Source organism: Antennarius striatus, chromosome 12 (assembly GCF_040054535.1).
Source record: "Antennarius striatus isolate MH-2024 chromosome 12, ASM4005453v1, whole genome shotgun sequence".
Taxonomy (NCBI): Eukaryota; Metazoa; Chordata; class Actinopteri; order Lophiiformes; family Antennariidae; genus Antennarius; species Antennarius striatus.
The window spans coordinates 856,818-871,903 of NC_090787.1; the positions used below are offsets into that span (position 1 = coordinate 856,818).

At 40.9% G+C, this 15,086-nt stretch overlaps 1 protein-coding gene across 5 annotated transcripts in view; it reads left to right on the forward strand.

Annotated features, from left to right (window-relative positions):
• col18a1a (collagen type XVIII alpha 1 chain a) overlaps nt 1–15,086 on the forward strand; it is a 61,687-nt gene that overhangs the window by 29,939 nt on the left and 16,662 nt on the right. The window contains exons 1-4 of one of the 5 annotated variants that reach the window (XM_068329282.1): nt 2,726–3,174; nt 10,319–10,860; nt 12,672–12,755; nt 14,025–14,096. In XM_068329282.1, the coding sequence (XP_068185383.1) occupies nt 2,838–3,174; nt 10,319–10,860; nt 12,672–12,755; nt 14,025–14,096 (1,035 nt within the window). In that variant the 5' untranslated portion in view covers nt 2,726–2,837. Of the gene's footprint in view, nt 1–2,725; nt 3,175–3,211; nt 4,267–10,318; nt 10,861–12,671; nt 12,756–14,024; nt 14,097–15,086 lie in introns of those variants that run through there. The other 4 variants (XM_068329283.1, XM_068329281.1, XM_068329286.1 and 1 more) reach the window with 4 other exon arrangements.

Sequence of the window (15,086 nt, forward strand, 5' to 3'; positions counted from 1 at the left end):
ATCAAGCTTCATTTTTATGAAGGATAATTTTGGTGGCCATGTCATCATGGTGATCAATAGTTGAGAAGAGAACCAGAGGCTTGTGACAAGTTCAAGGCATGTTGACAGGATAGGAAATGCAGATAACTGAAGCTAAAAAAAACTTTAACTGAAAATAAAAAAGAAGGACTTTTATTAAGTGAAATTTTGTGTTTGTCTAGTCAGAATATTCCTTAAATTAACAACTGCTTTGTGAGAGGCGTGACACCCGCATATTTAGGCAGGTGGCTTTTTTTATTTAGTCCATATGAACGTCTTTAAATTTGATTGCTGTCATACAGAAACACAATCAGTTATCGCTATCCAGTTATCATTGTAGTGGAATAACAGCAATTTAAGCTCATTTTAACAGACAGGACCCTTGAGCGGATCAACACTGTCAGCCTGAGAGACATGATTATTAATCATTAATGATAATACTAAGAGCCGTGGGCATTACTCAAATCATGGACAAATGTCTGTCAAAATGTTGTGGTATTTCATTCACAAGTGATGTTGCCATAGCGACCAACAGCCAGCTTGCGTCAGTCCATCATTCTGATTGATGTTGAGCAGAGATAAGGAGCCTCTAAGGTGAAATCAACAGAACCTGAAGTGAACGCCTGTTGTAGTGTCTGGGCTGGTGTCTGGGGGGTTGTGTGTGATTAGAAGAACAGATCACATCGTGCTGCTGGGACTCCCCACAGCGATGGAACGTATAGATCAAAAGAGGACTTTCTGACTCTACCTGTATCTACACTTCTCTAACCTCATAACCTATACAGTCTTTATGTTACTGATCTCTGGCTTTCATGAACTTTGTTATTTCTCATTGTGTCTAATATATTATGTTCTGTAATCCTACTTTAATAAATCAGAGAGACATAGAGGGTAGAGCTAACGTTTAAAGCTAATCATTACCCCACAGTGAACCTATGGGTAATAAACCTGGGTTTTATTAACTAGGCCCCACACAAGCATTACGTTTATTTTGGTTTACAGCTTTGATCACTGAGTCTGAAACACAAAAGTTGGCTTGTGACTACTTTAATGTTTCCTGAAACATTCTCTATTATAACTTGTCTTGCATAGCATTGCCCCAAAGTCACCTTGATAATGAGTTACTTTCCCACAGTCGTCTTCCTGGTGTAATTAAAGTCTTTATCTGTGACAGTTTTAGAATTAATTGCTTAAGTAAGATTGTGTTACTGAGCTGCAAGTAGAGAACCTTAAATAATTCTTTCTTTGTTCTTTTAATATCACAATTTGTTCTAATCATCTGACTTGATAAATACATTTACACTCCTTTATCGCTAAGATGCTTACTATAAGACACAGTGTGTGTCTTTCATTGAAATATTTGCTGGGGCAAAATAAGTAAAAATACCTTCTCCTTGTGACTAATGATCTTCATCGTGTTATTTTCTTTTGTTGGCCGCAGTCAACTAGTTCGGCAGCTTGTCCAGACTTTTTATAATACAAAATCAGAATCAGAATACTTTATTGATCCCTGAGGGTGAAATTGCTTTCTGTTCCGGATGCCCTGCTACAGGACGTATCTACAATGTCAGAATAAGAATAAATAATTGAGAATTAAGAATGAAGAGCAAAGGAATTACCGATAAAAAAGAGAATAAATAAAATAATGTCCCTCTTAATTTCCCTTTGGGGATTACACAAGTATACAAAATAAAAAATATTATATAATATATAAACATCATTTCTTTGGTGCTCAGCCACTACTTTTGTCAGATGAAACCACCATAATTTTGCAAACCCTGTGGAATCCTCAGCGACCTCAGGCCATAACATCAAACTGTAGGGTAAAATGTCCAAGCTCTTTCAGGACATCTCAGGGATCACCGTACGCTGGTAGAGGAGTGGCAGTATGCTGAGCATTTGCAATCATTCCTTCCTATCAGCAACTGGGGTTACATATGCAAAAAGCCTCCCTTTATTTTAAACGCTGCTCCAATTCGAGACACTTGAAAACATCTCTTGTTCCTTTTATCGCTAAGCTACCATTAGCAGGTGTCGAGGGTCTCTGTCAACCGGTCACATGGGCAGTATGAGAAACCAGTCTGGACAAGAAAGACGGCCCTGGTTTACTGTGTAACCACAGAGCAGTGAAAGTAGGGGGTAGTAACTGAACTGAACACTAAAAGGAGAAAAGCCTTAATTTGCTCTGGTCGATTGACATTATGCTTTTTTATACTTAATAACTTTCCTATGAGAATATAATGACTTACAATTATTCATTTAGGTTTTAACATGTCAGCGTCACACATGAACTTTGCCAATAATTGGTTGCATTATGGCACTGGATGAAGTTTAGCACCATTGATGAGAGGGGATTCAGCATAGCTCCTCACATTTCAAATGAAAAATCAAGCATCTCACGACCACGATTTCTGCTGCTGCAGTTTGCTTTTTGTTATGGTGTTCTAACAAAGAGGACAAGTCGGGGGAAACAAATTGCCCTTCTCTTTAAAATGTTGAAAGCATCTGTATTGTGCTTTGAAAGACAACCCTGCCGTAATTCTGAGGTATCCATCAGCAGGAGAGACTGCTTTTCAATGCAGTGACAAAAGGAAAAGGAGGAGTAAGGAGGAGTTAGGAGAGGAAATATTGCCAGGGAAGCCAATGCAGAGTGCACCTCCTCCTGCTCTCCCCCCTTAACTTTTTTGAATGAGACACTCCTCTCACTTCTCCTCTTTAACTTGTAGAGTGTGTGTGGAAAGCGTGGTAGTAGTCTGGACATGTCATAGTTCACTGTGGAAGCCGGATCTTGCGGGTGGACGTGGTGAAGTCTTGATGTGATGTCTAAGATGCAGACCCAGTTTGGAGTTTTATTTTTGTCGGCCTTGTGGGTGGTCAACTGTGATGCTTGGTTCTGGACCTGGACTGCTACTACAACTGTGGCTCCAACAGTGGACATTGAGGGATCTGGTAGTCCAGCAGGTAGTGGAGAACCCCCACCAGAGAACACTGCAATCCTTGGAGTGGAGATAATTGATGAGAGACATGAGCTCCAAACACTCAAACAGACTTGGGATGAGACCACTGAGGCTCCTCAGCTGACCACTGCAGCACAAGTGGGGATTGAAAGTGCATCAGAAAAGGGAACAACAGGGATCCCACCAGACATTGAACCTGGTAATGACATATCTTCACACAAGGGCTTGGGTTCTGGAGGAGCTAATCATTTTAGGTTCACAGGAAGTTTATCAGAAACTAAATCTTTGTTTGAGTCTGAAATCACAACAGATGCTGGGTCAGGTCCTTGGTCTGGCTCAGGAAACAGGTCTGAAGATGTTTCTGGAACAGGACTCGATGGCGGTCGGGGACCCAGTGATGAAACAGAGAGGTTTCATAAGAAAAAGCATCAAGTAGACCTCACAAGAGGAGACAGCAAAGTCAAAACTAACTATAGTTCTGACTTCACACAAGACATTTTACTAACCTCAGTTACAGGTAACCACTCTGTAGACAGTAGTGAGCCAACAAACACCAGTCAACTAGTGGAAGTTACTCAGTTGCCAGATGGTGAATCAACAGCTCAGATGGACGTTTTATTCAACCAAGTGTTAGAAACTAGACAAGCTTTATCTTCCAGCCAGGAATCCTCTACAGCTCAAACACCAACCAGTAACCAGGATATGTTAATTACTCATGTAGAAGCAGCTAGTAAGAAACCAGACACAGCATCAGTTCCTGTAATAGCTCAGTCTCAAGTGCCAAGTCAAGTTTCAGCAGTTAGCGAGAAGGTGTTCAGTACTACTCAAAAATCCATAAGAAAGAAAGAAACCAGCCAATCCACATCAATAAGCCAGACAGTCATAGGTAAGTCAACACCTGGAAGCCACACAGAAGAACCTAAATCCTCACAATGCTTGTTCATAGATCCTCCTCTTCCTTTCTGTACCTCTATGGTTGGGAAATTGTTTCTTGTGCCCAATTTCCTCAACCACAGCACTGTGGAGGAAGTCCAGGTACTCCTTAATGAATGGGCGTGGCTGTTGAGGTCACATTGTCACCATAGTGTGGAATGGTTTTTCTGCCTCCTCTTGGTACCAAAGTGTGGTTCTCTGGTCCCACTGTCGGTGTTGCCTTGTCGGAGTTTCTGCGAAGTCCTGCGGGACAGTTGCTGGTCTCTTCTGGATGAGGGACGCCTCCCTGTGGAGTGCCACACTCTACCAGATGAGGAGGATGATGGGTATCAGTGCTTGTCAGTTAGTAACCAGAAAGGTAATCACTGGTTCAAATGAATTCTGGAATTGAAATTCATTTTGAAACAGTTTTCAGTGACCCTCATCCCCACGTTGTCTGTTTTACCATCCACTACCCTCCAAAGAGACTTCAGTTGTCCCTGCCACTACAGTTGAACATATTAACAATGTGTTGGTTATAATGCCCATCAAAACAATAATGTAACTGTGACTACCCCCTAACAAGCATGGTGCCTGCTCTCCTTCAAGTGTTGCATGTAGCTCCTTTATCCTTTGACTTGCATGTGATATAATGCATAAATGTCTTCATGAAACACACACCACACACAGACGCACACACACACAGAGTTCCATTAATTTATTGTCTCTTATAGACTCAATCCTTTGTGCGTAAATAATGTCAATCCTGCTCGTGGACATGCAGTCTATAGTGGAAACAGATGCACAAAAAATAACTGTACAAATGATAAATGTTCACTAAAAGGTTGTTAGTTTTGCAGTTCCACATGCAAACTGGAATAATAAGAGAAAACTATTCATCTAAAAATGTTTCCTATAATAACACAAAATCAAGAAGTTTTATTTGTTTTTCTGCCTGAGGAAAATTTGTCTTCTGTTTGCTTAATTCTTTGGAGTTATAGCAGAGATTTATGTTCTCTATTAGCTTTGCCTGACCTAAATAGCTGATGTGAATATTCATATAACAGAGGTCAGTCTTGTGTAAACAAATTGGACACGAAACACAGAAAATAATTTAGCGCAGAGATTTGCATGTGTCCTTTGACAGCGAGCGGCTTGCGGTCAGTTTTATGTCATCCTTTGAATGGGTAAATTAATTTGTGGTGCATGGGAAGCGTTTATGTGTTTTCACAGTGTAGCATATTGATAAATATCTTGATGATATAATCTTACATAAAAAGGAACATTGTGCAAAATGTACACCTGGTTCTGGCTTGTAAATACCAAAAGTAACGCAGGTTATCGTAGAAATGATAGAGAAGATGACTCAGAAGTTTACTGCCTTAGCGGTAATTTAAGTGAGAACATCCTGTTTTCTTGGGTCCTTTTCAAACAGTCTAACAGGAGAAAATCTATTTCTGTGAGTGAGCTGCACCTTGAATTATGACCGGCTTTGAAGCTCCATCCCTGGTACTGGGCTGTAGTCCTGCCCTCACACTCAGCACATATCACCAGGGCTTTGGCGTCTTTATACAGCCTCACTATCTGTCTGACAGCTTGCTTCACTGACAGCCATGAGAGGAGAAGGGGCGTCCAGACCCGAGCAGATTTGTATTTGACTTGTTTGTCTGTGCCACTGTGCAAAGATGGTTGTTTCGATGTCTACATCAATTACTTTAACAAGTGTGAGGACATTTTTAGTGGTTTTGTATTGTTTTGTATGAGAGCGCAAAGAAATAGTCCCGACATTACAAATAGAAACATAAAAAATGATCTTCTGCTGAATTTATACCCTGAGGTGAGCGTACAGCGATCCACCACCAACACATGTGTTTGCATGTAAGATTAGATTCCAGGTATCACTGAAGGGCTTTAAATCATCTTTTTTGATAGGGATACGTAGCCAAGAACGCCTGTTTCCACTCATTTGCAGATGTAAAAATGTAAAACAGACTGCTGTATGCTGTAGTGATGGCTGAAATGGAAGGTTGAATAAAGACAATGTGATGAATTACTACTATCCTTGTCATCTTTGACAAGGATCTTGTCTATTATCCAAGGCATGTTTGTCACTATATGTTGAAGATGACTACTGTAAATAAAGTGGAAGCTGCTACTGAGCACTTAAATCAACATGATGTCAGTAATCAGCAGACAGCATGTGTCTCTGTCAGGAGCTGGTAGTCGTGATAGTTAAGTTAAAAATGGTAAAAATGTGGATTTGGGATCTGAAAAGATTGAGGTCACACATAACATCAAAGTATGGTGTTCCAAAGCTTTATTGTCAAGTTTCATAGTGTAATAACTTTATCTTGGGCTGTTTTCTCATGCGGTCTTTTGACCTCTCATATTAATTGATCAAAACCATTCATCCTATTAAGCGTCTGGTAAGCTTTGCAGTGATGTGTGGGTGATGGACACTCATTCGGGTCTTAATAGCATCCCTCCTCTCCATCATTTAGGTCTGAACTGTCAAGAATATTTCATGATATTCTTATCACTTGGTATTTTGGATTTCGTTGAAGTGGGCCATCACTGTGGGGAAAGGAACGCTTTGAGAAGATGTGACTTACTTAAAGTTAACTCAAGAAACAAAATGTCAGATATGCGGTCGGGAGGATACCCTGTGGTAAATCAAGATTGCTCAGACACAATAGCCCTTTCAATAATGTTTTTCCATAGTTACCCTTCTCTAGCTTAAGAAGAGCAGCCATTCGTATTGGGAGGGGGGAGAGAGGTCAACTGAAATTATTTTTGGATAGGTTCTAATGGTGAACTATGCTATATGAGGACTTTCATTTTTGACCATTCAAAAGCTGCCCTGATCTGTGGGGCTCTGTGAAAACAGAAATTATGATATCCGGCTAATAAACATTTTTCTTTATTTGGTATGTGAGAGTTGGTCCATCCAATCTGTTGTTGGACCTCATTGTGCTGGCTGCAGTTCCATTGAGCTGAGACTGATATTGTATCTCATGACATGAAGGGCCAAAGCTGGCTCCAGCTCATCAGTGTCGTTCCTGCCAGGGAATCCTTTTGAGTCGGCTCTCATTGGGGTGGATGGGCTGTGGGATTCCAATTATGGGCACAATATAGTCTGACTTTATTGCTGCCAGAGACTCGTTGCCTTCTTGGGTTTGTATTGCACAAGTAAAATAATGCTCAGTAGTTGTAAAAAAATAGTGTCAATGTATTCAAATCATTCATTTTGAGTTTTCAATTTATTGCTTGATTATAAAAGAACAAGACTAATCGTCTAAATCCCTATAAATTCAGATTATAACATTCTATAAAGTAATCATGGGAGAGAGATGTAGGTTGTTGCAAGCATTGAGTTACTGTAGGCTTTCTGAAACAAGTATAAGGAAACATCTTAAATCAACTAAAACACATTTTTTGTTTAAATTAAGTCTTAATAAGGAGGGAAATGAAAAGAAAAAGCAAACTCAGACCATACTTCAAATGCTAGAAATATTGTTTGGTTGCAAAAGTTTTCTTTTTAGAGATTTGACTCTGAGACAACTACCAAACACATTACCAAATACGTGCAGTGTATTTTTTTAACCCGCATCTTATACAACATAATATTCTACCATAAGAAACTGATTTTACCACAAAGAATCAATTGAAAAGCCTTGAACTAGACACGCTGGAGACCATGAGCTCAGATAAGGATCAAATCAGCAGAACTCAAACGCATCAAAACCGGATTGGACTGACTTTTGTATGTCTGGTCTCCATAGGGGGAATCCTGGTGCTTCAATCATAGCTCAGACCTCTGACCAGAGTGAGATGTACGATTATTGCCGTTGTCAGCAGGCCTCCAGACATGTTTGAAATGGTGATGGAGCATGTAGTCAGTGAAACCACGTTTCCTGGATCTATCCAGATGTCCAAATGTTTTTCCGGGGATTATAGAGCATCCTGGACTTCCCAAAGCTGTATATACAGTCTCACAGTGTATATACAGCTTTATCAACAGGGCAGCACAAACTCTGGAAAGATGTCCTAGAATGCTAAGAAATAAAAAAAGAGTGGGGTTTGTTACCCAGAAGTCAATAAACTAGCACCATAAACTCAGCACCGCTCCATCTGTCAACGATCCCTTTCTATACCTCAGTGATGCCGAGGCTGTCATTCATTAACAAAAGCTACTTGGAAAACCTGAATTGAGATGAGTAAAATGATAATGAGCCTTTTGTATACCCATGAAGTATTGATCTCTGAGGTGGAACAAACAGCCGGCCCTTTGGTGACAATGCACATTTCAGCAAAAGCATTTTTCTGCCAACCCGAAGTGGGTCGATTTTTTTTCATCCTAAAATGAATTTGATTTCATTCAGATTTCCAGCACTTCTTTTATTCTTCAGCATTGCATCAGTGTTACATCAGGATGCTTTTTTAAAATATTGGTTATTAGTGTTATTGACTTTTTCTTCTTTTTGATAAAATGTTAACATCATCTAGAAGAGGGAACATCTGACTGGCCGTGTGTGATGACTGATAGATAAGGGGTTTCACTAATTGGATGTTTGGGAAGCTTGGAGCATGAGTGCATGTATAAAAAAAAAAAGAAATCACAGTTTGAAGATAGACAGAGAGAGTCATAAACGCTGAAACTGTCATACCATTTCCCTACATTCCAGCTTACTTAAGGTCTTGAGGATCAATCTGCAAACAAATCAACATGACTTTGTGTCAGCTTTAATTCGCTCACATGCTAACTTCAGCACCCATAACAGGAGAATTTTTCCCTTCGTGATGGATTTCCCTGTTGAATTACAACGCTTTGGCCTTCATCAAACCTTTTGCTCATAAATGTGAGTCAGTTGCAACATGTCAGGACAAGCCCACCCTTGGGGGTTCTCCTTCAGACTATCAGCGTAAACATCAAGTTTGCCCAGAGCTTATAAAAATTTTACTGCCATCCACAAAGGAGTTAAGGATTCGGTCTCCCTAAAGTGTTCTGAGTGGGGAAATCTGTGTGTCTGCATTCTTATTTAATAATCAAGGACAAGCATACATAATAACAACATACATTTCGCAAATGTATTTATTTTGCAAATGGCAGTCGGTCTGTTGTAAGGATAAACTTTATACTTAAATACAGAGTGTTTAAGTATAAGGTTCTCTCTTAGGTCAGACTCAAATGAAAGCATCTTTCTCAAAAAGTAGAGCACAGGCCTTCGGGTTCTGCTAACGCATCTCAAGTGTTTAGGCTCTCAACAAAGCCGACTGCAGAGCCTGTTGACCTCCAGTACCCGGACCGGCAGGGAGGCTTTGAACCAGGCAATAGAGCTTTCACGTTACCCACCAAGTGGTCAACCAAACCGTTTGTTCAGAGCACCAGAAACTGTGTCAAGTGTTCCGCTCTAAACAGCGATTTTGTTTCTTTTCTTCTTCTTTTTCAGTTTGTCTATAGACAAGAGAAAATATCATTTTTGATCAAAGCAGAAAGTTTTGAAGCCAGTGAGAGTTGTTGTTTGTTTTTTTACCATTATGCTCTACAATGTTCGTTCCTTGTCTTTTGGAAAAGGCTGAGTTATTAAGCAGTGACCTTACCAGAGTCACCCTGGGTGATGGAAGAATGAGTCAAGATATGCAAGAGGCCCAGCTGTTGCTCCCCATGTGTTCCTGGGGGCAATGACATTTGGCAGATGTCACACAAGTTAGAAGGGTTTTTGGCTCCTCAGGAATGTGAAGCATCCATTTCCACAGGATTCCATCAATAATAGATTGATAAATGATCAAGATTGTTTTTCCGTATAAACAGTTTGGATCTTGATTTGATTTTCTGCCTCAGAGTTTGGCAGAAAAAGAATGTGTAGTGGTTACAACTCTGCTTTCATTTCTACATCATCATCACCATCATTAATATTCCTTTGTCAGAGGGATCCTTATGTTTCATGTTTCTTTTCTCAAATCAAGAAAATGATTTGTTTTTTGGGGGCTGGCAGTCGGATTGTTTCGACGGTTCTTCTGAGAATCGATTAATTCGAGGAAGTTAAATAGTAGTGGAATTTTGAAAAATGTTTTATAAAAATTCCCTATTTTTCCCTTCTTTTTTTTCCCTATGTCATGAGGGAAAACAATCTACATAGGGCCTTTAAGTGGCTCCACACCAAACTTTTCTTTTTTGGTCCATCCTTCACTATAATTTAGTGGAAATATGAAAACAACAACAACAACAACAACAACAATAAACAAAACAAAAAAAGCAACAGCAAAGCCTCCTTGGTGGAGGTACCTAACAGTCATGAGACACATTCACTTTAAATCAACCCCCCGATACAATCTGCTCGAATGAACCCTGACATGCAGCCCTCCTTTCTAACCCTGAGTGTATGTTGTGTGTATTCTGGCCTAACCTCCATTTTTTCCTCCCCCCCTAGAAGACAGTGGAGTCTCCTTGTTACAGCTGATTGGGGATCCCCCTCCTAATGAGATCACCCAGGTCTTCGGGCCTGACAACACCCCAGGATATGTCTTCGGCCTGGACGCCAACACTGGACAGCTGGCCCGCGCCCACCTTCCAAGCCCATTTTACAGAGACTTCTCCCTCATCTTTCACCTGAAGCCCACCTCTACCAGGGGTGGTGTCATCTTCTCCATCACCGACGCCACGCAGCAGATCATGTATGTTGGTGTTAAACTGTCGGCCGTGACGGGTGGCAACCAGAATATCATCCTGGTCTACACTGAGCCTGACTCAGAGGAGTCGTACGAGGCAGCTAGCTTCCTCGTGCCCTCTCTGATGGATACCTGGACTCGTTTTGCCATCTCTGTGAGGGACGACAAGGTGATGCTTTACCTCAACTGTGACATCGACCCTCAGGTGATGCCCATCGAGAGATCCCCGGATGAGATGGAGCTGGAGGCCGGTGCGGGGGTCTTTGTCGGGCAAGCTGGAGGAGCCGATCCTGACAAGTTTCTGGTGTGTTCAATAATCTCCCATGAAATCAGAAAATAAAACATGATCCAAAAAGATAACCAGGGGTCTGCACATGCTGATCATGAGTTTTCTTTAGAACCAAACAGACCAGAACCGGCACATAAAGAGTTCCATATGGTGTTTTGACTTTTCAGTCAGTCATGTGATTCACCTTGGCTGATTAACTTCTGAATGATTTGATTGCTGAAATTGGCCTTCTTCAGACCATAACTGAAGTCTTCATCAGCGCTCCATCCTCTTGAGGGTAGTCTGTAGTTAATTGGAAGCTCTCACAGTTGGAATGCAATTAACTTTGCTCAATTGACTGCTATAAATCTCAACAGTTGACTGCAACAACTGTTGACCTTAGCTGTTAAAAGGTTATAGCTGTTCACCCGTAGCTACAGGGACAGAGGAAACACTCAACTGCAGGGGTGCTGCTAGAGCTATTCATGCTGAATCAATTTTAAAAAGCATAACTTCTGCTCTCCAAATCTTTTGGAGTTTGAAGATGTCATCAATTCACGCTCATGTCTTCCTTGTCAGAAAATATGACGTTAAAGATACGCCTGTTTGAAAACTAAACGTCTCACCATTAGTGTGTCTGTTTTGTTGGGAATGTCGTGGGTCGTCTCACTGATGTGGCATTAATGGACTCAGTGTGTGCCATTTCTGATGACAGACGCATTTCCCAGCAATTATGAATGTGAAATTGAGGCCGTGACACCATAAAGACAGAGTTTCCTTCCCTAACATTATCCTCTCTTTTAATGACAGCCATAACATTGGCATGTAGTAAACAGAAAAGAAAAAAAAGTATTCACACTTCTAAATCAATTCTAATTCAAAATAGATTTTTCAGACCTTGAAAATAGATTTTGAGAGTACATTTCAAACATCACCCTTTGCTTCCGCCTCTCAGCTGTAATAGCAAAACCTTTTGCCTGCTGTATTTGAAAGCATCTGCTTATTGTCTTTTCTAACTCCTACACAGTTGAGGTTATTTCCTTGCGGTTGGACATTTGGACATGGAAATGTTTGATAAAGTGTTTATTTCGAAACAAGACACCCAACCCTGTTCCTTCTTTCAGTGCAAATGGCCACGTGCCATTGTCTTAACCCATCCATGGCCTGAAGACTTAGAGGTCTTGAGAATTTAATTTGTTTGATTTAATTAAGATTTGGTTAGACCATTTGATATCTAAATATTTACAATATGTATTACTAAAACGGACATTCATTTTCTTAAATAGTTTGTTTAGCCAATGCAGTGACATGAGGCAGTGACAGTTTGGTCTTTCTCGTGCAAACGATTTAAGATTTATCATGAAGATCTAAAGCAATTTGACAGAAAAAAAGACCACAAAACTTCAACTAAACATTGGACAAATTAGAAAAAGGCCCAACGGTTAAAAGCCTGGGTAGAATCTGACTTTAAATGCTGGACAGTCTCCACCATTTATCTCCAAAGTTCTCTTAAAAAGCCCGTTTGACTTTTGTTCTGAAGGCATAAATCTGGTCTGAGTCTACTTCAAATAACTTCTTCATTCAGAAATAATGGTCGCTTCAATGGCAAGTCAGATAGCATCCATGCTATCTGTGTTAGCATCCTATCTGGGAACATGTATTAGATCTTGTGTCAGATGTAGAAGCACAAACCAGAGACAATCGTCTCTTTGACTAATGGAAAGGAGGAATCCCTTGAAACTTTTAAGCTAGCCCTATTTGTTGAAGTAATTCTGCCTGTAAACTTGTGAACAAACGTGACATTGTGGTGTATAACATCAGAATCACTTGTCCTTGTTTCACCACAGGGAGTGATTAGTGAGTTGAGGGTGGTGGGGGACCCCCGTGCTGCCCAGTGGCACTGTGAAGAGGATGGAGATGACTCAGACATGGTAAGTGACGACTAAAATAACCAATGTCATGTGACTGCAGGTGACACAACAGGTATAAATGATTGCATTTTTATATTCAAATTGTTCTTATTTGATTTAGACAATTAATACATTTTACAATATATCTAATATGCAAAGGGGGTTGAATATTTTTGTCTCCATCTAATGCAGTGCAAGAACAGCACTTTTTCCTTGTCACTACAGGACACAGGAACATAAGCACTGCAGCAATCATTTATGTATCTGATTGACATCATGGTGTTAACAAGAGCTTGACTGGATAGCTACTCTTAGCTGGTTGGTTACATAGGCATTGGAATACTGTAGACATTGGATGCTTCTGCTTGTTAAAGCTTTAAAAACATTTGGAATCGGTAAATAGTTCATAAAAACATTTATTAACTGGAATAATTAAGTAATGACATTTTCTTATACTTCACGTATCCCGGCATGTTGGAGCTCTTTTTTTTACCAAAGGCTAGAACACATGAGACTGCCTGCAGCCTCCTGCAGCCTCCTCGCCGCTGACCCTGACCACCCACACACAAACACAGGTGCCTGGCTGCAGCCCACCAGCAGCTCTTTACCGTCATTTACTACAGCACTGCTTCACAGCTGCTCTGGTCCCTGAAACCACAGCATCCATGTACTTACCTCCAGAAGACACCAGCGTTTCACCGCCGTGCTTTCAAATCTTTAGATGTCTTTTGGATTACATGGGGAAAATCACATGCCAGGTGGAAATGACAGGTTTCTGATTTCAGGACGTCACCTCACACACACACATGCGTGCGCACACACACACACACACACACACACACACACACACACACACACAGCTGGTTTCCTGTACGGAGGACATATTTGAGATGTCGGATTATCTCTGAGCTTTGAAGTTCAGGTGTACTGTGTCTCTCTGTGGTTTAACAGTTCTATCACAGTCTGTCTGACATAAACAGAAACATAGCAGGAGTAGTTCACACCGGAAGAATCAAATTTAAAAACACACTTAGAGAAATAGAAATGGAAATGGAGGGGAACAAACAATAAACAGCACATGGAACAGAAATTATATTTAAAAATTATAATCAATCATGTTCAATTAAAGGTATTAACTTACATGTCTGAATCTGAATTGACTTGAATTTAGTCGGAGAGATTATGAACTGACAGTCGGTGCAAAAAAGCACTTATATATTGTATATAAATTAAACAACAAAGACTACCTTGATGACATTAAATTAAGTGAAAAATAACTGTTTTCCCCAGGCTTCAGGTGAAGGTAGTGGCTACGAAGGAAATGCACCCCCAAAACCGGAAGTGGAGATACATACATGGACGGTATGGAACAAAACTTTTTTTTAATGTTCTCCTTTTTTACACATCATCTTGATTTTTAAGGTTCTTGCCGTCGACATCGGGGTGTTGTTGTGTGTTCTGTTGTGTGACGTTCCCATCAAGCCTTGATTCCTCCCTGGCCGTGGCTCCGGAACCAAAGAGGTCTGATGTCGGCTTTGTTCCCCTAAGGAAAGTTCAAACAGCTGATCAAGCCTGACATGTATACCTGAAGGTTAACAGACTGTACCTCTGCAGACTGAACCATCCTAGTGTTACATACACCCCCACCTGCCCCCCAATGTCTCACGTTACTCAGTACGAGTGACTGAACACTCATCCCTCAAGAGAGATTAAAAACTGCTGAGTTGATGTCTGGAAATTGAGCATACGGAGAAAAAAGAATATTTACCAAACAGAAAGGGTTTGACCTGGGGCAGTAAGAACTGCCTCCTTCTAACTCCCAGGAGGTAATAACCTAAAAGCTTTGGAACTGTGTGTCCTGAAGGGGAGGTGTGTGTCCACTCATCTGAAATCTATTAGCAGTCACCGATCTAATCAATGCACATGCACATCTCTCCTTTTTGTCCCGCTATCTCCCCCATTGGCACACCTCCATCCTCTTCTGCTTTCTGTCTCTCTCACATTCATTATCAGACGCCCCCTCACATCTTTCCACCCTCAGAGATAGTCACACGGGGCAGATATGGAGCACCGCCTCCGTCTCGCACCATAATGTCTGTGTGCATGCGTTCCCACCTACAATTATAGTGGAGCGTTAAGAAAACCAGATGTCAATCTGGACCTGATGTGATCCAAGTCGGAGGCACCCCACTGCACCCCGCCTCAAGGCTTTTTTTATTCTGACTGCTTTCTCCATCAGTTGCATACAGGAACTGACAGAAGTGGAAAGAAAGTCGGAGGAGACAGGAAGGCAGGGGCAGGAAGGCTCTTCATCAGCGCTGCTTTTACGAGGGGCTTTTTCCATTCGCTCAA